Source organism: Hylobates moloch, unplaced genomic scaffold (genome assembly GCF_009828535.3).
Source record: "Hylobates moloch isolate HMO894 unplaced genomic scaffold, HMol_V3 SCAFFOLD_1, whole genome shotgun sequence".
Classification (NCBI taxonomy): domain Eukaryota; kingdom Metazoa; phylum Chordata; class Mammalia; order Primates; family Hylobatidae; genus Hylobates; species Hylobates moloch.
In genome coordinates, this window is record NW_026652276.1 from 66,426,835 (window position 1) to 66,449,531 (window position 22,697).

At 33.6% G+C, this 22,697-nt stretch overlaps 1 protein-coding gene across 6 annotated transcripts in view; it reads left to right on the forward strand.

Annotated features, from left to right (window-relative positions):
* The window catches only part of LNPK (lunapark, ER junction formation factor), a 120,711-nt gene that overhangs the window by 53,278 nt on the left and 44,736 nt on the right, over positions 1-22,697 (forward strand). For all 6 annotated transcript variants that reach the window (XM_058440936.1, XM_058440922.1, XM_058440930.1 and 3 more), the window contains 4 exons: positions 4,727-4,785; positions 13,785-13,825; positions 20,078-20,161; positions 20,244-20,295. In XM_058440936.1, coding sequence (XP_058296919.1) covers positions 4,727-4,785; positions 13,785-13,825; positions 20,078-20,161; positions 20,244-20,295 — 236 coding nt within the window. The remainder of the gene's footprint in view (positions 1-4,726; positions 4,786-13,784; positions 13,826-20,077; positions 20,162-20,243; positions 20,296-22,697) is intronic.

The window sequence follows — 22,697 nt, forward strand, 5'->3', positions numbered from 1 at the left end:
ATGTTTATTCATGACTTTTGTCCAATTTTCTAATTGGATTATTAGTTTTTTTAACTGTTGAATTTTGAGAGTTCTTTATATATTATAGATAAAAGTTCCGGCCAAGTGCAGTGGTTCACGCCTGTAATCCCAGCACTTTGGGAGGCTGAGGCGGGCAGATCATGAAGTCAGGAGTTCAAGACCAGCCTGACCAACATGTGAAACCTTGTCTCTATGAATAATACAAAAATTAGCCAGGCATGGTGACACGTGCCCGTAATCCCAGCTACTAGGGAGGCTGAGGCAGGAGAATCGCATGAACCCAGGAGGCGGAGGTTTCAGTGAGTCAAGATCATGCCCCTCTGTACTCTAGCCTGGGTGACAGAGCTAGACTCCGTAAAAAAAAAAAAAAAAAAAAAAAAAAAAAGTTCTTTGTCATATATATATGGTTTACAGCTTTTTTTTCCCCCCTAGTCTTTAGATTGTCTTGTCTTTTCATTCTCCCAACAGGGTCTTTTGCAGAGCAAAAGTTTTTAATTTTGATGAGGTTCAAGTTATCAGTTTTTCCCTTTATTAATTGTGTTTTTCTTGTCAATTCTGAGACCACTTTACCTTGCTACAGGTTGTGAAAGTTTTCTCTTAACGTTTTTTTCTATACCTTAAATTTTTTTTTTTTTTAACATTTAAGTTCATAATCCATTTTGAGTTAAGGTTCAGGTCGAGGTGGTTTAATTTTTGTTTTTTGTTTTTCCTGTGGATGTGCTCAGTCAACGTTTTTTGGAAAGGAATCATTTTTTTTTTTTAACTTTATAATGTGACCTTCTTTTAGTTTAAAGATTTTTTAAAAAAAGTTTAACCATTGGAGTTTTAAGATCACAACCCTTGTTTTGTTTGCGTTTGCCTGCTTTACCTTTGTCTATGGTTTTATTTTCAACCTTAAAAGATACTTAGTTTTAGATGCATCCATTTACATTATAGAGTTGGATTTTGTCTGGTGTTACAGTGTGAAGGTCTTTTTCTTTTACCTTAGTGAGTTTAGCCCACTTAATATTTGTTGATATGAAAGAAGTTGGTCTGTTTTGAAACAATTTTTTTTGCTTTTGGTTTTTATAATTAAAACCTTTTACTTTGTGGTACATTTACTTTGGGTCAGATATTTATAGGTCGTGTTGGTATAAAGGCATATCTTCCTGTGTTCCAGGCTAACTGGAATTTTCCTTATGATTCAGGATTTTGTGTGTGAATTTGTTTAGCTGTTATTTTTTTCCCAGCCAGTGGGGCTAGGCAATTGTATTTCTTTCACAATACAAAACTACCCCCCAACCCCCTTGCCATAGGAACAGAATACTCTTTGTAAATAGTGCACTTCTGAATAATTTCTTTTTAATTTCTGCCTTCTCTCTTTTTTTATTGGAACCAAACTGAGGAGTGTCTGCCTGTAGCTGTGCATCTTGTTCTCATTGTTACAAACATGGGTTTTAAGTTTTACACTTGGAAAAGTTTACCTTGTTACCTCTTTGTGAAATACGCAGTTTTCTTGTTTTGCTTCCACTTTTTGGAGCCCCTGTGTGGAGAGTGCCTCCACATGATTCTGATGGTTGAGTTTATCTCTGTTTTACCAGAGAAGGAGTTTGCAGTTTTATTTTTGTTCTCCTTGTTGTTTGGATTATTTTTATGAAGAGAAGGGGGAAGTGGAGCTTATGCCACTATTCTCTAACTAGAGGTTAGTAATAATATCCTTAATATCGTCAATATCTTCACAAAGTATGTTGCTATATTTTAATACATTATTTTTAATTATTGGGAGAGCAAAACCTTTGTTGGGATAACTAAAACAGAGTCCTGAAGTACTTTAGTTCTTTTTCTAAATTTTATTTAAAAATATAAAAGGACTAGGCATGATGGTTTATGCCTGTAATCCCAGTGCTTTGGGAGGCAGAGGCAGGAGGATCACTTGAAGCCAGGAGTTCAAGACCAGTCTGGGCAACATGGTGAGATCCTGTCTCTACAAAAATAACAAAAAATACCAAAGAATTTCATTTAATTTAGCCCTAAAGAATAATAAATTCTGTGTTTTACCTTCTCAAGTCTTGAAGACTTGACATATGGAAATGTCTGTTGTTTGATAGCTTATGTTATCCAGGAGGAATTCCGATAAAAACCAGAGGAATTTATTGTCCACAGAGAGGATTTAGTGAATTTTATTTTGAAGAGAGTATATTCAATTTTTGTAGTATTTACACTGACAATTATATATGCTTTTTAAAAAGTATCTACTCATTTAAGAAAATTTATACATTTCCTACAGAATTCTGGCCACTGTCTCTGCAGTTCCATCTTTTTTTCCCCGTTTTCTTTCTCTGTATGCTTTTTAAAAGTCCTCTCTTCCAGCCTGCTACTATTTCAGTGGGTTTGCACTGGAGAAGTGATATGAGACTTTTTTATTATTGTGGGATCCTTGAGGGTTATGGGCATTATGTTTAACCTATATTCTCTTATCTCCCTTCCCTTGGTAAGGACAAAGCCTGGTGTTTTTTGTACTTTTAGGTAATTGTCCAAATGCCAAATAGGAATCTGGTGCTAGTTATTTGGTGTTTTCATGTCACAAAAATAAATCATCACAATATTTTTAAAAAGTGTATTATCTATTCATGTGTAACAGATTGCCCTAAAACTCAGTAGCTTAAAACAACAAATGTTTATTATGTCTCAGCTCTTGAGGGGCAGGAATGTTAAGAGCTGCTTAGCTGGGTAGTTCTATCTCAGGATCTTTTGTTCTTAGGTAAATTGCAATTAAGCTGTTGGTAGGGGCCACAGTCATCTCAAGGCTTAACTAAATCCATACAATCACTGTAGATAAAGTCATTGCAGATTTTTACTCCCTCTGCTGTTATCCAATCTCCAGCTTACTGCTAGACATTTTATTTCTTTTTGCTATCATCAGCAATGGCATTTGCAATCCCCCTGACTTTTTTCATTCTGTTGTGTTCCTTTTGCTTTTTCCTTGAGGTCTTTTTCTTTTCATAGAGGCCATTTTTTGGCAAGCCTATGTTTAGTTTCCTTTTTCTTTGTATAATCCAGGAATTTATAAATCATGCCAAAGCTAATTGTCTTGCCACCACCAAAATGGGTTCTGAATTCAAATCCCAATAAGGTATCTGGTGTGGTCCTACTCACTTTGGCTGATTTTTCCCTAATTTACTTCTAAATTCACACAGGCAGCTGTTAGCAGGCATCAGTTCTTTGCTGAGTGTTTACCACAGACCTTTCTTCCTCACTGCATGGACCTTTTCGTAGACTTCTTTGACTGTTCTCATATCATGACAGCTGTCTTCTCACAGAGCTTGTAATCCAGGAGAGAGAAAGACAAGTGAAAGAAGAGGCCCAAAATGGAAGCTGCAGTCCTTTATAACTTAATCTTGAAGTGATACACTATCACTTCTGCCATGCTGTTGGTTGCACAGACCAACACTGGTGAGAGAGGACTACACAATGGTGTGAATACCAAGAGACAGGGATCACTGGTCACTACTTGCAGGTTGACTCCCCAAAATAGCAAATGCTGTATTTCAGAGTGAAGAACTAATTTTCATACTTATATTCTAAATTTATTTCCAGAACAATCGAATTTTTTTTTTTTACAAGAGATACAATGTATGTTTTAAGATGATGAATAATGTTTATATATTTCTTTCTTTTTTTTTTTTTTTTTTTTTGAGTCTTTCTCTGCTGCCCAGGCTGGAGTGCAGTGGCATGATCTTGGCTCACTGCAACCTCTGCCTCCTGGGTTCAAGCGATTCTCCTGCCTCAGCCTCCCAAGTAGTTGGGACTATAGGCGTGTGCCATCACGCCTGGCTAGTTTTTGTATGTTCAGTAGAGATGGGGTTTCACCATGTTGGCCAGGCTGGTCTCAAACTCCTGACCTCAGGAGATCCACCTGTCTTGGCCTCCCAAAGTGCTGGGATTATAGGCGTGAGCCACCGTGCCCAGCCTTATGTACTTATTTCTGCCAGGTTCTATGGAAAAGAGGTATTTTGCTATGTTTACATTGAATTTAGGAGATGACCCTGACAAGTTTGTGATGAGGATTATTCATTTAGTTTCTTTTAATTCTTTCAATTCATTTGATGTCTTTCTAATGCAAGGCCTAAAGAATTATCCTTATAAAATCTTTGGAAGAAGATATTTAGCTAATTTTACTTATCAAGTATTTATTTGAAGGTAAGGTTTTTGTTTATTTTTCCCTCAGGTAGCTTAATCTCTTAGAGTAGAGATTGTCCCTCTATTGTTAAATAATAGGGAAGGAGTGGCAACTTACATTTGTATAATACTCTTACATTTGTAAAAGCATTTTTCCTTAATGTGTGGGAATAGACAAATTAAGTTTTTGGAATTGATGCTTACTTAGTAAGGGATTCTAATATTCTCAATCTTTTGGGGGGTGCATAGATTCCTTTCAGACTGATTGAAAGCAATGGTCTTTCCAGAGAAATGCACTTATGCACACAAAGGTAATTTTGCAATTTAAGGGGATCATCAGAAGGTCTGTGGACTTTAGGTTGAGAACTCCTCCTTTGAAAGCACAGGTTCTAATGTTCTCCGGCAGAAATAAATGCTTTTTAGTTTTCTGTATATAAAGGGAAACAATGTACCTAACTGTAATTGGAAATATGTTTTCATTTTACATGGCTTCTAATTCGCTTTTTCTAATGATGTTTTTTGTTTCTGAATTTTGCTTCCCCTTTAGCATCTGGAGCATAAGAACAGTAATTATTTTCTTCTTTTCCAAGAGAACAGAAAGAAATAGTAAGTTTAATTCCAATTTTTAATAAATATTTTTAAAAATACCTATCTTAGAGTGTGCTGGTAAGACAGGTTGTAAAATATGATATTGGAATGATAATGTGGTAAGTACTGAAGAGTTGTTTATCATAAAGCATGAGAAAGGTTATAAATGATCAAGATGGTTCTGTTTTTAATTTGTGTTATTTCCATCTTGTTCATTTAGATTTTTTTTTTACACAAAACAAACTTTTTTTTTTTTTTTTTTGAGACAGAGTCAGGGGGATAGGAAGAGCCTGTCGCCTAGGCAGGAGTGCAGTGGCACAATCTCGGCTCACTGCAACCTCTGCCTCTCAGGCAAGTGATTCTCGTGCCTCAGCCTCCAGAGTAGCTGGGATTATAGGTGCGTGCCACCATTTTCAGCTAATTTTTTGTATTTTTATAGAGACAGGGTTTCACCATGTTTCCCAGGCTGGTCTCGAACTCCTGAGCTCAGGCAATCTGCCTGCCTCTGCCTCCCAAAGTGCTAGGATTACAGCCGTGAGCAATGGTACCCGACCAAAACAAACATTTTTAAATAAAGAGAATTTATATTTGTTAAATTAGTCTTTATGGAAAACTTGGTTTGTTACAGAGTCTTGTTTCATTTTTAGCTCAACCCATTTTTTTCACCCCATATATTATTTTGAAGTATATCCCAAATGTATCTCTCCATTTTCATACCTAGAAAAGAATTCTTAATATCATAAAATATTAAATATAAAAATATTAACTTTTCAGTTATCTCATAAGTATCATTTGCTTTTAAAAAAATTTTATTCGTTTGACTAAGGATCCAAATAAAGTTTGTACTAATATTAATATATGACTTTCTAATTGCCCTCCTCACTCACAACCTCTCTTCTCTTCTGCTCACATTAGGTCCTATAATCTACCCCAATGACTATTTCCTTGCTGACACTCTTGACTCTTTTGCTCCTCCTTCTCATCCTACTTATCTGTCAAAGCCTACCCTCTTTAAATACAATTATATGCCTAATCAATGACTGGCAAAACAGTATTCTGATTAAATACATTTACAGGTTTAATTTCATTGAAGCAGCTAAACTTATTAGAGAAAAATCATACAACATGCTCATCTGACCAGACTTATTTTAAATCTATGATTGCAGATATCAAATATGTACTTAAAACTGCCTTATGGTCCTATTATAGTTCCCCAGTAAATTCACCTTTTTCTCTGTCAGCGTGATGTTTGTTACTGTATTTGTCCTCAAATCACTAATACCTGCCTCCTACCAAAAACCAACAATCAAATCTAACCAAACTAAAACCAACCAACCAAATAAAAAAATCAAAAGTCACAAACAAACCCTACAAAATCTACCTGGTCACTCTTAACCTATAGTCTTACTTTATACAGAAAATAGATGTAAACAGATGAGAGCTACCTACACCACCAAGTGAAGTTGTCCTTCAGTATCTGTGAGGGATTGGTCCCAATACCCCCGAGAATAAAAATGGTGTAGAATTTGGATGTAACCTACACGTCCTCCTGCATACTTTAAATCATTTGTAGATTACTTGTAATCTCTAATACAATGTAAATGCTATATAAATAGTTGCTATATTTTATTAATTTTAAATTTGTATTTTTTTATTGTTGTATTGTTATTTTTAATTTTTTTCTGAATATTTTTGATCCATGGTTGATTTAATTCCATGAGTGCTGAACTAATCCATATGGAGGGCTGAATGTATGTAAAGTTAGCTCTACCTGTACTCAGTAGGGTCTCAACCTTCATTATGTTTTGTAAGACTGGCATTGATCTCATCCATGGCTAACCGTCATTTATGCTCTGGATTCTAAATACTCTGGCCATCTCTAGAGCTTTGCTCTTACAGTTATTTCCTGTAGTTATCATCTCTTTTGCATCATATTCTATTTTATTATTCCTATTGGCATATAATTCTGCCTCAGTATGACTATTTGGGGGAAAAAACCTCCCCTGACCCTACATTTCCTTTAAGCTGCCACCAATTTCTCTTTCTTGTTCAAAACAAAAATTTTTAAAAAAATTGTTTATAGTTGTTATCTCTTCTTTTCCCCCACCTATTCCTTCTCAACATAATTTGTTTAGGTTTTGTTTCCACCATTTTTTACTGCAGTGGCTCTTTTCAAGGTCACTCATTATCTATGTCTTGTCAAAGCCAGTAATCAGCTCTCTTTTCTCATACAGCTTGATCTCTTAATAGCATTTGAATTAATTTAGTTATTCACTCTTTTTCTGAAAACTTTTTATCTTTAAGCTTCTTTGACAAAACTTCACTGGTGATTTCTTTTTAATTTTATTTGCTTTACCTCTTCTACTAGAATTCTGCCTTTGGCTTTCTTTTTTTTTGATAACTCGTTTGGGTCTGTGCTGTATGATAGAACGTTCTATGATGAGAATAATCTGTATCTACTGTTCGATATGGTATCTGCTAGCCATTTGTGACTGTTGAGCACTTGAAATGAGGCTAGTGTAAATGAAGAACTGGATTTTAAATAGCTTAAATTTAAATAGCCCCATGTGGCTCCTGGCTATTAATGCATTAGACGGTACATCTCTAGGTGATTTTATTCACTTCCACAGATTTAAATATTGCCTATTTGTTAATGATTCCCAAATCTAAGTCCTTAGTCCAGACTCTTCCCTTCAGCTATAGACTTGTATACCTAACTGTGTAATTGACATTTCCACTTAGGAGTTTAGTAGGCATCTCATAAGTAACATGGCCAAAAGAGAATTAATATTGCTCCTCCCCTTTATTCCCACTCCCTCATATCTGCTCTTCCCTTTGTCTTCTCCATCTCAGTAAATGCTTACCCTATATGACCAATAGTTAAAACTTGTATTAGTTAGGGTTCTCCAGAGAAACAGAACCAATAGGAAATATTATAAGGAATTGGCTCATGCAATTATGGAGACTGAGAAGTCCCGAGATCTGCAGTTAGCAAGCTGGAGACCCAGGAGGGCTAATGGTTTAGTTCCAGTCTAAGTCTGAAGGCCTGAGAACCAAGAGACCTAGTAAGTGTAAGTTCTAGTCTGAAAGCTAGCAGGTTCAAGACCCAGAAAGAACTGATGTTTCAGTTTGAGTCTGAAGGCAGGAAAAGATAGATGTCCTAGCTCCAGGGAGTCAGGCATGGTGTGTTCTCACTCACTGGAGGGAGGAGCAAACTTTTTGTTCTATTCAAGCCTTCAGCTGATTGGCTGAGGGCCACTTCATTAGGGAGAGCAATCTGCTTTACTCAGTGTACTGATTGAAATGCTAATCTTACCCCAAAACGATCTCACAGACACGCAGAATAATGTTTGACCAATTATCTGGATACCTTGTGTGACCTAATCAAGTTGACACATACAATTAACCATCACAAGACCAAAAGCCTGGGAGCTATTTTTGATTCTTCTTTCATATTCATTCACATTACCAGCAAGTCATATAATCTTTACCTCCAAAATTATCTTGAATCTGACCAGTTCTCACTTTCTTTACTACTACAGTTCTAATTCATTATCATCTGTTGCTTGCACAATTGCTTCTTCACTAGTCTGTTTTTAAGGTATAAATCAGATCTATGTGTCTTTTGCTTAAAATTGTGTAATAGCTTCCCATTGCAAACAGAATGAAATCTGAATTCATATCCTGACTTTCTAGCTTGTTCCTATTTCTTCAACCTCATCTTTCACTCTCCTTTGTTCACTTTTGCTCCAGCCACACTGGCCATCTTTTTCTACTACAAACAAGTTCCCTGAACCTTACAGTTTCTTTTTTTTTTTTTGAGATGGAGTCTCACTCCGTTGCCCAGACTGGAGTGCAGTGGCACGATCTCAGGTCACTGCAACCTCCATCTACTGGATTAAAGCAGTTCTCCTGCCTCAGTCTCCTAAGTAGCTGGGATTACAGGCACCTGCCACCATGCCCAGCTAATTTTTTTGTATTTTTAGTAGAGACAGGGTTTCACCATTTTGGCCAAGCTGGTCTCGAACTCCTGGCCTCAAGTGATCTACCTGCCTCAGCCTCCCAAAGTGCTGGGATTACAGGCATAAGCCACTGTGCCCAGCTGAACCTTAGTTTCTTAATTTATAAAATGGGAACAGAAAGAATGAGTAAGACCTAGTATTTGAGAGCACAATAGGGTGACTATAGTCAGTAATAACTGTACATTTTAAAATAACTTAAAGAGTATAATTGGATTGTTTACAATTCAATGGATAAATGCTTGAGGGGAAGGATACTGCATTCTTCATGATGTGCTTATTTCACATTGTATGCCTATGTCAAAACATCTCATGCACCCCATAAATATATACGGCCACTATGTGCCCACAAAAAAATAAAATGAAAACAAGAATATTTGTTTTGGTAGGACTGTTAAAAGTAGTAAATATTACTATATATGAAAGCATATAAAAATTGCAAAGTGTTATACAAATGTGAGCTGATGGCACTGATTCTTCTTTTCCAATTCTTATTCTTTTATTTTTCTTGCTTAAATCGGTTAGGACTCAGTACGGTATTCACTTGAAGTGGGAATAGCAGGTATCCTTATCTAGTTCCTGATTTTAATGGAAAAACTTTTAATATTTTACCATTAAGTATGATGTTTGCTGTAGTTTTAAAAAATGTTAATGCTTTTTATCAGATTAAGGAAATTTAAGCTTCTGATACTGTTTTTGGTGATATTTAGTAATATAGCAGATGGTGGAAGAATAGGAAGAAGTTGAAAGCAAATATGCTTTCTGACTTCAAGGAATAGCAAGATAGTAAAAAAAATACGAAACCCTTTTCAAGAGTCCTTTGGAATACTTCTTTAAGGAAATCAAATGTATGAATATTTTTAACTTATGTAATAGGCAGATCTGGACGTGGTTATGAAAGGGTTTTTTTTTGCTTTAAAATATATTTCAGAGGTTCTTTTTGTTTTTAATTGTACTAATTCATTTGAATAGGTATTACATGTATGTTTAAAATCGACTTTGTAAAAGATTATCTTGCAGTCACATAGTATTTTTTTAAGCCTGAAGCTATTGGTCCTGTCCCTGTTTTTTATTCTCGATTATTTTTAGTTGTTTTGTTTTACAAGTTGGACCCTGTATAAATTAAAGCAGGGATTGGTGGCTGCAGCCTGGAATCCAAGTCCTGCCCACTGCTTTGTACAGCTCATGATTGGCTTTTATATTTTTAAATTATTGCAATATTAAAATGAATAATATTTTGACATGTAAAATATGAAATTCAAATTTCAGTTTTTATTGGAACACAGTCATGCTGTCTTTAGCTGCGTTCATCCTACAATAGCAGAATTGAGTAGCTGTGACAGACTGTATGTGGTGCTCTCACTTCAGGCACTTGTAGGACTAATCATTTCATCATTTCACACTGTTGTACAACCAATGCAGTTATAACTTTACAGCATTTTTTAAGTGCCATGTGTATTGTTGTACTGTGACAATTTTATTTTATTTTTATTACCCATGCATACCCATCATGTAAAAACCAGAAAAGAAAAGTGGACTTTGAATGTTGCACTTTTAGTACATAATGGAATGTGGACTATTTTATTACCAAAATGCAAAGCATTGTATTTTTTATGCAATGACGTTATAGCTGTGCTAAAAGAGTACAATATGTATTTGACATTACCATACTAACTACTCATCATCATATTCCCAACTCACAGAAAGCAATGGTCATAAAAATTAGAAAATTTAAAATGGAATATATTATTGCAGAATTGCTCCATAAAACTAAAAGGGAAAATGGGGCTTCAGCCAAAGAAAGTTTCTGAGTGGCTTGTTTGTGAAGAAAGGAAAGCCATTTACCAAAGATGAGTTAATTAAATTGTGTTTGATTGCTGCAGTAGAAGAAAGTATTCAGGGAAAATACACTTATGACTGACTAGTAACGTTTCAGCAAGGACAGTTGCCTGAAGAATTGAGAAAATTCAGAAAAACAAACGAGTAGTCAATTAAAGAACAAGGCAAATGATTTCAAGTGATCTTCCTTGGCTGTTGTTGAGTTGATACATGCTATCAATACTGCTCAATTGTAGTTTGAGTTGTCCATGCTGAGCTTGAAGTGACTGAAGAATTAGTCTCCATAAAAAGTCTTTGCAGAACAACTTTAGGTGAGAATATTTTCAATGAAGTTTAGAAAACAGCAATTTACTACAACCTGAAGTGGAATCTGCTAAGATGTACTGTAACTGCTGGTGGTAAAAATATGTAACAGAAAAAGACTTAGTTGTACAAATTGTACAAAACTTTTGAAACTGTAAGGTGTTTAAATTCTATGGTTATTCATTGTATTATTCAACAACAGGTACTTTGCAGAACATACTTGAATTTGTCATTGTGTAGAGCCAAAGGGAACTTCATTGCTCTCATGGACTTAACCATTGTCAGTTATGTGAATTTTAATCATGAATAGAAGCTCTCTTGACTTGCCTCACAGCAGTTTGATGGCTTAGCAGTGGCAAAGTTTTATTGTCATATTTTGAGCTCAAAACCTAGATTGAAATACTTCCAAATGAGAAGGACCATCTTCAGCCACTGTGTTTGAATACTGACTGGCTTTGGAAATTAGCTTTTGCTACAGCCTTGATAATGGTTCTTAATTAATCCAACCTAAGATTGCAAGGCAAAACAATGTATATATGCAAAACCTATAATGTGGTAAAGTCGTTTAGAAAACAACATTGTAATAACAAGTAATTTTTTAAAAAGTGCTATAAAAATGGAAACAAGAAGCAGGATTGCCATTCCCACACAAATTTGTAGCAGATGCATTATCCTAGCTGAAATTATAGTTCCAGTAGAATTTTTCAGACCTCAAGGCAAGTGCAAAGGAAATTTCCATGTTTCTAAATCCATTTCACTGTATAATTGAAGAGCTTCAGTCTTTGATTGGAGGTGGTTGACTTCCAATGTAATAATACTCTAAAAGGCAAATGCCAAGAGAAGAATCTAATAGAATTTTATAAATGCCTTTCAAATTAGTGAATGTGCTCAATTAAAATCATATGCTTGTGGATTGATATCAATATTTGGCAGTAACTACCTGTGTGAAAAGACATTAAAAAATCAAATATGTAAAATCTCATTACAGATCAGCATGAATGGATTATCATTTGCAATCAGTTTTGATGATAGAGAACACTTAGCTTTGATCCTCAATTAAGTGAAATGTTATCCACCCCTGAAAGTATTCCATTCTTTTCACTGGTAGACTTATATTACAAAAAATTGAACTCAATTATTATATAGGTTGAACATCCCAAATCCGAAAATTCAAAATCTGAAATGCTCCTAAATCCAAAATTTTTTGAATGCCAACATGATACTCAAAAGAAATGGTCCTTGGAGCATTTTGGATTTTGGATTTTTGGATTTGAGATGCTCAGCGGGGTGTATTCTGCAGATATTCCAAAATTTTAAAAAAATTGAAATCTGAAACACTTCTAGCACCAAGCATTTCAGATAAGACATACTCAACCTGTATTTGAATTTAGTCTATAAAGTTTATGGAAATTTTGTATTTCTTTTATATTTCTTAGGCTGGGCGCAGTGGCTCATGCCTGTAATCTAGCACTTTGGGATGCCAAGGCAGGTGGATCACCTGAGGTCAGGAGTTCGAGACCATCCTGGCCAACATGGAGAAACCCTGTGTGTACTAAAAATACAAAAGTTAGCTTGGTTTGGTGGTACACGCCTGTAATTCCAGCTTGGGAGGCTGAGGCATGAGAATTGCTTGAACTCTGGAGGCAGAGGCTGCAGTGGGCCGAGATCATGCCACTGCACTCCAGCCTGGGTGACAGACCAATACCCTGTCTCAAAAAACAAAAAATACAGACTTGATTTTGCTTTTTGGCCCATAAAGCCCAAAATACTTACTTTTTCCTTTACAGAATAAGTTTGCTAACCCTTGGATTAAAGTACAGATGTTTGGCTTGGTCTTATCTAACAAAAAATTACTGTTCTCTTTGAAGATGTTAGCAGATTTCCTCTGTTTTTAGTAATAAATTAGCTATCACATTAAAGACTGTTTAATCTATTTTGAAAAACATTTTTATAGTAAAATCATCTTTTTATATGTTTGTGTTTCCTTGAATTTTTACATAAATGATATACTTTGAGTTGGGTATTCAGGTATTTGTTACCTAGAATTTCAGTGAAGAAGTAATAATTTTATTTATAAATTTAATTAAGTATTAAGAACAATTATTTACATTTCATTTGATAATATTCAAGCCATAAGTTCTTCTTTCCATATGGAATAGTGTTTCAATCTGTATTAGTTAAATATTTCTAGAGAAAAACTAGAAACTTAAATAAATTTGTAAATCAAACATTGACATTCATAAAAGATACCCTCTGAGGTGATTCTTTCTGTTCCACCATGCCAACCTATATAAGCGGGCAAATCTTAGAAATGTTTAATTTTGAAAAGTCATTAGTATTTTTTTCCATGTCCCTTCTCAGATGCAATAAGGTAGATTTTCTAGGTTTTTTAAAAAGTCGTGCTTAATATCTTTAGGCTTGACTAAGTAAAATATGTACTTATTTCCTTATAAACAAAGAGAATATTTTTATTACCAGTGTATAAAAAGAGATTTGATACTAATTTTGTAAATTAATGTGGGTGAGGTGTTGAAAGGAAAAAGAAATACTAGAAAGTAATGTTTCTGAACACATTAAAAAATATTTGCATATATTTCAATTTAAGAAGGTGCTTTATACTATGTAAAGTCAATTTTTTCCCCTAAATGGCCTATAATATATAATACAGGCAAAAATATGAACTATATGTGGGTGAAGATTGAGATAATTTTTGTCTCTACACCAGTTAAATTTTGAGAAATCCTAAAATGAGAAAGTTTTCTTGTGTTTGCTACTGTGTGTCATTTGGCATGATTTTTTCTTATATCTAAATATCTTAATCTTTGATTTAGCTTTGATTTAAATCTTGTTTTCCAGATGAAGCATTGGATGATTTAAAATCCCAGAGGAAAAAAATAGTAAGTTAACTTTTATTTAAAATTAATTTATATTAAACTAATAAGAACTGAATAATTAATGTTTATGTGTTGGAAGTTAATGACTCTCCAAGGAAGAAATATGCTTTTAGATAGCATTTTAATGATGAAGTGAAATGGTGAATATTTTTGCTAGTTAATAATATGCTTTTAGATAGCATTTTAATGATGAAGTGAAATTGTGAATATTTTTGCTAGTTAATAATGATTGACAGGAAAAAGTAGTTTAGAAGGACTTGAGATTCTGAGAATCTATATCAGTTGGAAGCTGAGAAGTAAGTAAATGAGTCATATTGGAGGCCTAAATGAGGCAGAGAGGGTAAAAAGGTGGGTACCAGATTGTTTATTGGAGCTAAATAAAAAAGGACAAAATATCTCCACATGTCAGTTCTCAGGTTTTCTTGACACCAAGAAAGAGAGGGAATCAAGAAGATCGGTTGTAAGAGAGAAATTCAACATGAAAATACTGAAGAAGAGATGGGAGAGAGAGAGATAATTGTTTTCTTCAAAGTTTTCCACTTTCTATCAGTAACTCTGATCACATGGATATCTATTGTGGGGCTAGTTGATGCATCCCTTCAGATGTGTTGGAAAGAGGACCAAGAGTAAGATAGAAGGCGCTCTAGATATTGATATAGAGTAGTCTGTAATAAGTGAATTGAAGTTGGTGTTTGACATAGAGCTACTAATTTTTTAATGATTATTTTTGAAGTGTGAAAATGATAACTGCTGATAATATTATGTTGTATAGAAATGTATTTAATAAAATTTAATCAGGTGCAAATGATCAATATATTTTAGTCTAGTATGTAATAAGTAATAATTAAGAAACCAATATTGTGAAGGTTAAGACTAACGTTAAAAATTATTCTGTGAATTGATGGTAATAGATACTGGTTTTAAGGGCTTTAAGTACCTGAAAAGTAAGAGAACTTTAATTTTGAAAGGATTCCGTAGCTTTATTTGTTTGCTCCTTATTAGGTGTCCTGTGAGGTATTTATCAAAATTGCATTGGCAATTTTGGTGGTCCTAAATTGCCAAACACAGAAATATCTTATTATTATGTTTCTGCTATTCTGCACATTATGGAACAGCCGGAAATTCAAAGTGAGGAAATACCGATGGTGTCAGTGATTTAGAAGTTGTGATATGATTGGTTTGACTTGCTGATGAGATAAAAAGAAGAGCTGGTACTGGTGATCAGAGACAAGTCCTGCTTATACCAAAATGGAGAAATATTAGTTAAAGTAGAAAAGATAAAGAGGAAGACAAAGGAAAGCAGAAAAGAAAAAAAGTCCTAAGTGATGAGAAGCAGCCCAATGTCACAGGCATCACATGGCCAGAAAACAGGATCTTGAAGAACATATGATTTGGGAAAATCTCTCAACAGAGTAACAGAGCCGACTTGGAAAATTGTGTGAAAGGATAAGTCAAGCTATTTATTACTTTTTAAATAGCCTTTAAAGGAATCGCAACATAAAAGATGTTTCATTTTAAGTCTGACAACAGTTGAAAAAGTTCAGAGTTCAATAGCTCTGCATGTTTAAATGGTTCATTAGGCATCAGTATTAATAATTCAATATGGCATTTCTCTTGCAGTTTGACTAAAGAAAAATAAGTTGGCTCTAATTCACTTCATTAATTAAACACAATTTGCATTTACTTGATTATTGTTGGTTATAATACTGTTTGCTACTAGAACTAGTTTGTGGTCTTGACTGTTCAAGCCTTTAACAGAGCTGCTTTGTTTGAGTAGTTTTACACTTTGGTTTTGTTGTTGTTTTTTGTTTTTTTTTTTTTTTTGAGACAGAATTTTGCTCTTGTTGCCCAGGCAGGAGTGGCAGTGGTGCAATCTCGGCTCACTGAGACCTCTGCCTCCCAGGTTCAAGTGATTCTCCTGCCTCAGCCTCCCAAGTAGCTGGGATTACAGGCATGCACCACCACACCTGGCTAATTTTGTATTTTTAGTGGAGACGGGGCTTCACTATGTTGGCCAGGCTGGTCACTACTTGATATTTTATTAAAAGTGGTTTCCTTGGGGATGCATCCCTTTAATCTGAATAGATTTGTAATGTAATTTGAAATTTGTAAAATTGTAATTTGTAATGACAGACATGAATTATCAATTGATTAAAAAGTTAAATTAGGAAAGAGCATCTTAACAATATTTTAAGAGCTTAATGTAAGTATTTACTTATTAATATAAAGTTAGGAAGTAATCTTTAGTTATCTAAAAAATTCCCAAGTCTAGATCTGTGTGCATTTTGCCACTCACGTATATTGCGGCCCTTTAACAAAACTTGAGTTTTTAATAATCACTGAGTAATCTGTGCAAGCAGATAATCCCTCTGCATCCATGAGCATTCCTTCAAAACAGTTCAAAAATCAAGCTCTATCAAAATACAGGAGTCAAGATTACCTCTTTAAATGGCTTCATGAAAATTTTGTGCTGTTTTCAGAATAGTAGTCCTATGTGGTAATTTCTAGCATTCCTTGGGAAATCTGTTTTTCTGAATCCTGAGAAAAATCACTTGAGAAATTGGGAACATGAGGAAAAGTGTTATAGTTCCCTGAGAATTAAAGCTTAACAATCAACTACAGATGTTACTAGTTCAAAGGAATTCACTAATGTCAGCTGAAGGCAAGAGCAAGAAATTCTGACATGCTGAGTTACAGGTTAATGTTGACATTTCTGGGAACAGTACAGAATCATAGAGAAGTGGTACAATCTAATCAGTTTTGTGGGCATTTATGGCACTCTCTTATTAATGGTGAGTCATTCTTGCAAATAAAAATGTTTATATACCTACTATAATTTATATAAATGTATAAAGTATACTTTGTACAAATCCTATGCATGATATTCCATGAAATAAGTTTCAGAAGCTAAAGAAGTCCTTAAATTGGCAATTTTAGCTTTTCTTCTCTATAGAGTTCTTAAAGTGTTACATCTTTGTATTACCCAGTAATATTTTCTGGCTTTTCCCAGTGTTTGAATATTCACTTTAGGCTACACAATAACAGAAGAAATGCAAAGAAGAAAGATTTGACTATTGTTGTGGAATACTCTTATATAAAAGCAGAAAATGATATAACATCTGAATTAGTAAAAACATCATCAGTTTCAACAGCAAACCCCAAATCAGGGATACTAGACAGTATTTTCAGCATAATAAAAGGATGAGTTTATATAGTATAACATGCTCCCTAATACTCTGAATTGCAAAGTTAATGCAAAATGAAAGAAATGAAAGAAAGTTTTCTTACATCTGGAATATTTTTCATGAGTAAACATTGGTTAGCGAAATTAATGCTTTGTGTGTTTTAAAATTCTGTTTCAAGAATGATAATTTTAGTATTAAATATTTGTAGAATTGTCTTTCAAAACTTAGAAAGTTTTTTTTCAGATTTATTTTGTGCTAGCGTGCCATTTTAATATTTTCTGTGATATAATGGCTGTATCAAGTAGGAATAATTTTTACAGGTTATAGAAATATATAATCTCATCACAATGTTGACTCTTAATCGAATCATGTATTTATTATTCTATCTTTAAAAAATCCCCTAAAACCTTTAGTACAACCGTATTACAGAAAAATGATTCATCCTTTAACACTAATGATAGCTGATGAGCTCAAAAATAAAAAATTGCAAAAAAAGTTGTAATGTTTTAAAGTTTATGAATTTGTTTTGGGCTGCATTCAAAGCTGTCTTAGGCCACATGTGGCTGGTGGCTAAGGGTTGGACAAGCTTGATTTAGAGAATTCTCAAGAATTCTAGTTTCTTGTTCCTGAGTCTTGAGGTTAATATGTTGAGTTTTTGGAAATCGTTTGTTTCAGGCCCATTCTAAGTAATTGAGGTGTCACTGAAAATTATGTTAATATTTTAGGCACTGTTGTGGACTCTTTCTCCTACATTATATATTTTAAAATTGCACAGTAGTGCTATGAAGAAAGTATTAAAATATCTATGCAGAGGAGAAACTGAGGCTGACAAACGTGCTAACAGTCTTCCTAAGAATGGAAATGTGCATTGAACCCAGATCTTTTCTCACTTTGAAGTTTCAAGTTCATGTTCTTTCCATTGAACAGTGTATTTAAAACATATTATTATTTAGATGTTGTATGGATGTGTGTTAATTAAGCTATTATATGAAAATATTTTGTTAGAAATAAATGCAAAAAATGGGAAACAGATTTATATCTTTTAGTATTTAAAAACTGATTTTATTTAAGATAAATAAAAACATAGATACACTTGAATACTTGCTGAATAATCTACCAGGAATGCAATCATTCGATAAAGTAGCATTTTGGTTTGGAGTTTTGTGTGTTGTTTTAAAGATCACAGTTTAATCTTTTTAAACCTAGTAGTAGTTTTAGTCTAGAGTTATCTGTCCAAATCAGTATGACTGTTTACATTTACATTATTTAAAATGAAATAAAACTACAGCTGGGCACGGCAGCTCACATCTGTAATCCCAGCACTTTAGGAGGCTGAGGTAGGTGGATCACTTAAGGCCAAGAGTTCGAGACCAGTCTGGCCAACATGGCAAAACCTCGTTTCTACTAAAAATACAAAAATCAGCCGGGTGTGGTGGCACGCATCTTTAATCCTAGCTTACTTGGGAGCCTGAGGCAGATAATCACTTGAACCTGGGAGGTGGAGGCTGCAGTGAGCCGAAACCACTCACTCCAGCCTGGGTGACAGAGTGAGACTCCATCTAAAACAAAACAAAATGAAACAAAACAAAACAAAAGTACAAATTCAGTTCCCCAGTTGCACAAGCAACATTTTAAGTGCTCATTTATCACATAAGGCTTAGTGGCTACTATTAGGCTGACATAGACCATTTTCATCATTACATAAAGTTTTACTGCACAACACTGCTAAAACATCAAAAGTCTAATGTGTAGAGATCAGGGATTTGTTTCTTTGATATTCCATGTAGATTATGTTGATTTGGGGATGTATTTTATTATGCCCTCTTTCTATCTCTGTTCCTAGTTTTTTTTTTTTTTCTAACTCTAAAGTGATACTGTAAATGTCTCCTTTATATCAGAAAAGTCAACTTGCTTATTTTGAGAATTTATCATAATTTTGAAATAGGAAAATATTTTAGTGTCATTAAACCAAGGCAAGGCTAATAAATCATTCTTCTAAGTACCTACCTCTTAAATGTTGAATTGAGTGTTTAATGAGAAATCTGTTAACTGCTATTGTGGCAGCATATTTTTAACTCAGTAAATGTGCTTTGGGTTGCATTTTAAAATAAATGTCCTTTGGAATGAATATGACATTTAATGAATCTAAGTGGTTATCAGTGGTCACTGAGAAAGAAAAGGTTCTTTTCCAATTTTTGCAAAAGCATTTCATCCTACACATTAGGTAATTTGTCATTACTATGACTGTCTTGTACTAAAGTTCAACTTTTTCTGATGTTGAACTAGCCGTAACTGCTAGTGATACTTTACTAGCGATTATATTTTAAGTTAAACCCATTTATTAAGTTATATAGTGACTTGAGTGCATGGTAAATAAAACGCTAAAATAATGAAGTGATTTAATTATAGTCTCTAGTGTGAACATAGAACTCAGTAAAATTTTTACTTAAATTCTGTGCTCCGTTTTTTCCTCTAAAGTTAGTTTGAGTCTAAGTAAAAAAGAGGTGAGGGTTATCTTTTAAAGTCATTTGAGCAAATTCCATGGCTGTTCTCCCAGTTAGTGAGTTTTCACTGCATTTGCAGCAAGCTAATTGCTTCTGCTAATAAATAATCTAAAATCGATGCTGACAGCAGTTAATTGGCACAGAGATTTTATTTTGTAAAGCTCTTGGCTAACGACCTTCTTTAAATTAATAGCATTAAGTGCTATGAGGAAATAAATCTGAGGAATTGCCTGTCATTTGCTTGTCATGTCTAATAACTTCCAATAATGATGGCTGATAGATTTTTGCACATTCCATTATTGAAGTTGGTGCATGTAATTATTCTCCTCATTATATGTAAACAATTAGCAATATTTGGTATTTCCTTGCAGTAAAGCTGTTAAGTACAAGTAACATATTAGAGGTTAGAAGCCATTTTAAAATCCGGATTTTAATTATTCGAATGTAGGAAGTCTTTCATTCTATTTGGATATATTAAGGGTATTTAAACCTTTTTGAATAGGACTTATACAAATAAGTAGTGTGTGTTTTGAAATGTGACAATTTATGGAAATTTTTGTTCGTAGCTTGAAGAAGTCATGGAAAAAGAAACTTACAAGACGGCTAAACTAATTCTTGAAAGGTTTGATCCAGACTCAAAGAAAGCAAAGGTAAGACTGTGATATCACTACTATTTTATTATAAATTACACATTGTAATAGGTCACTGTAATAACATTATTATAATTGACAGGAGTGTGAGCCGCCATCTGCTGGAGCAGCTGTAACTGCAAGACCTGGACAAGGTAAATAACTTTGTAGAAACTGCTGCTGCTGTTGGAAAGATCCATATTTACCCAAGTGAGTTCAAAAGTGTGTTGGAGGTGTGCAAAAACTTATGTAGAATGCTTCTGTGTAAATTTATATTTGGTAATTTGGGATATGACTTAGGGTGGATGGCAATAATTTTATTTCATTTTGATTTTATGGGAATGTTAAGTTAGGATATCAAATATGTGTTAAGATTAAATATATCATTGATTTTAATCTTTTAAAATTCAAGTAATTTCATCAATATTTTGTAAATATTTCCCACTTTCAAATAATAGTCTCTTGGAATATCTGTTATTATGAAAATCCTTACATTTTTATGCTTTATTTTTGAAAATATGATTTCTGTGAAATTTTAAGTTTTTTCTAAAATAACACTTTAGAATAAAATAATTTAGAAATAAGAAAAATGAAAATTGAATTATCGCTATATAATGTTAACTATTTTTGAGGTTGTATTACCATATTTTTAATGAAGTCATTACTATTAACATCATTAAATGTTATATAAAATTTTAACAGTCATTATATTAAGTGGTTACATAAAATATTCCCAAGACTGGCATGGGAAAAGATATTCTGAGTTTGCAATGACTTTTGTCTTTGTTCTTTTCTTTAATAATATAGTTTGTAAGGGTTTTGTTGCAACATAGAATATGTTACATTTAAAAATTTAACTTCAATTTTTGCAACCCCCCAGAATTATAACCTGCTTCGTAAAGGTAGGATGACATTTAGACCTTTGAAAGGAAATCTTTTTATAAGTATTCACAAAGATCATGGATATTAAATAAGTCATAATAGGTTTAGGATTTCTGATTGGCAGGGCTATATGGGAAGAATTCCCTCTACCTCCACATTTTCCATAATTAGGATTTTGGTTCATAGAAATATTAACCTATTTCTTTTTTATTTTGAAGCCTTCACCTTTGCAAAAAGTAAAAGTTCACATATGATTAAAATGAATTAGGCATATATACTTGCAATGAAACTCCTACTTTCATAACCAGTTTAAATTTTTCTACAATGTATATACTTTCTAGTAAATACAAAAACATTTTTTGGCCTATAAAGCAGATTTCTATAATTTCTAAAGCATTTTGTATAACTGGTACTAATTTTTCAAGAATATCTATGTCTATCTATAATCTATCCATCTATCTATCTATCAATCAAGAGACAAAGTCTCGCTGTGTCCCCTAGGCTGGAGTGCAGTGGCACAATCTCATTTCACTGCAACCTTGGCTTCCCAGGTTCAAGTGGTCCTCCCGCCTCAGCCTCCCAAGTAGCTGGGATTACAAGCATGTGTCACCACTACTAGCTAATGTTTGTATTTTTAGTAGAGATGGGGTTTCACCATGTTGGCTCAGCTGGTCTTGAACTCCTGACCTCAAGTGATCTGCCCACCTCGGCCTCCCAAAGTGTTGGGATTACAGGCGTGAGCCACCATGCTCAGCCAAGAATATTTTTTAGTTAAACTCTTAGAAGCAGAGAGTAGAAATATTATTTCTAGGGGTGGAGAGCAGGGATGGGAGAAATGGGGAAATGTTAGTCAAAGGATACAAAATTGCAGTTATTTAGGTGAATAACTTCAGGAGATTTAAGTACAGCATGGTGACAATACTAATACTGTGTTGTATACTTGAAATTTGCTAAGAAAGTAGATCTTTTGTTCTCAACACACACAGACACACACACACACACACACACGCACAGACACACACATAAAGGTAACTGAGTTTTTGGATTTGTTAATTAGCTTGACTGTAGTAATCTTTTCCTAATGTATAAAATACTTTAAAAATGACCTCAGTGAATGTATTTTTAAAATGTGATATTTTGTAGAAAGCTGTTGCTATTACTTTTTACTAATGTATGTTCTGTCTTATTAAAGAACAAAATTATGATCCCCTTTACTAACATTCCTAAGTATTTATTGATATTTAGGCAACATAATTATTTTAAAAATCTAAATTTATCTTTTCTTGGTAACGTTTGAAACCCAAATAATTTTTTTCCTTCTGATGTCTTATTGAAATTATAGAAAAATGATTGCTGATCTCTCTAGCAATCATTTTTCTATAATGCATGCTTTGGATTCCTGTGACATTGCTTTTGGATATTCTTTTAGGAAGAATTAACATTTAGCTATAATATTGAATAACTGTTATGTGCAGGCAATATGGGAATAAAGAAATAAATGTAACATGGATTTTGACCTTAAGCTTATGACCTAATTTTTTTATTTTAAAAAATACTTCTTCTGGGGTACACTATTGTAGTGTTCTTTGTTCTTCCAAGTATGTAGTAATTAATTGCTGTTTGGAATTTTTTATTTTATTTTATTTTATTTTATTTTATTTTATTTTATTTTATT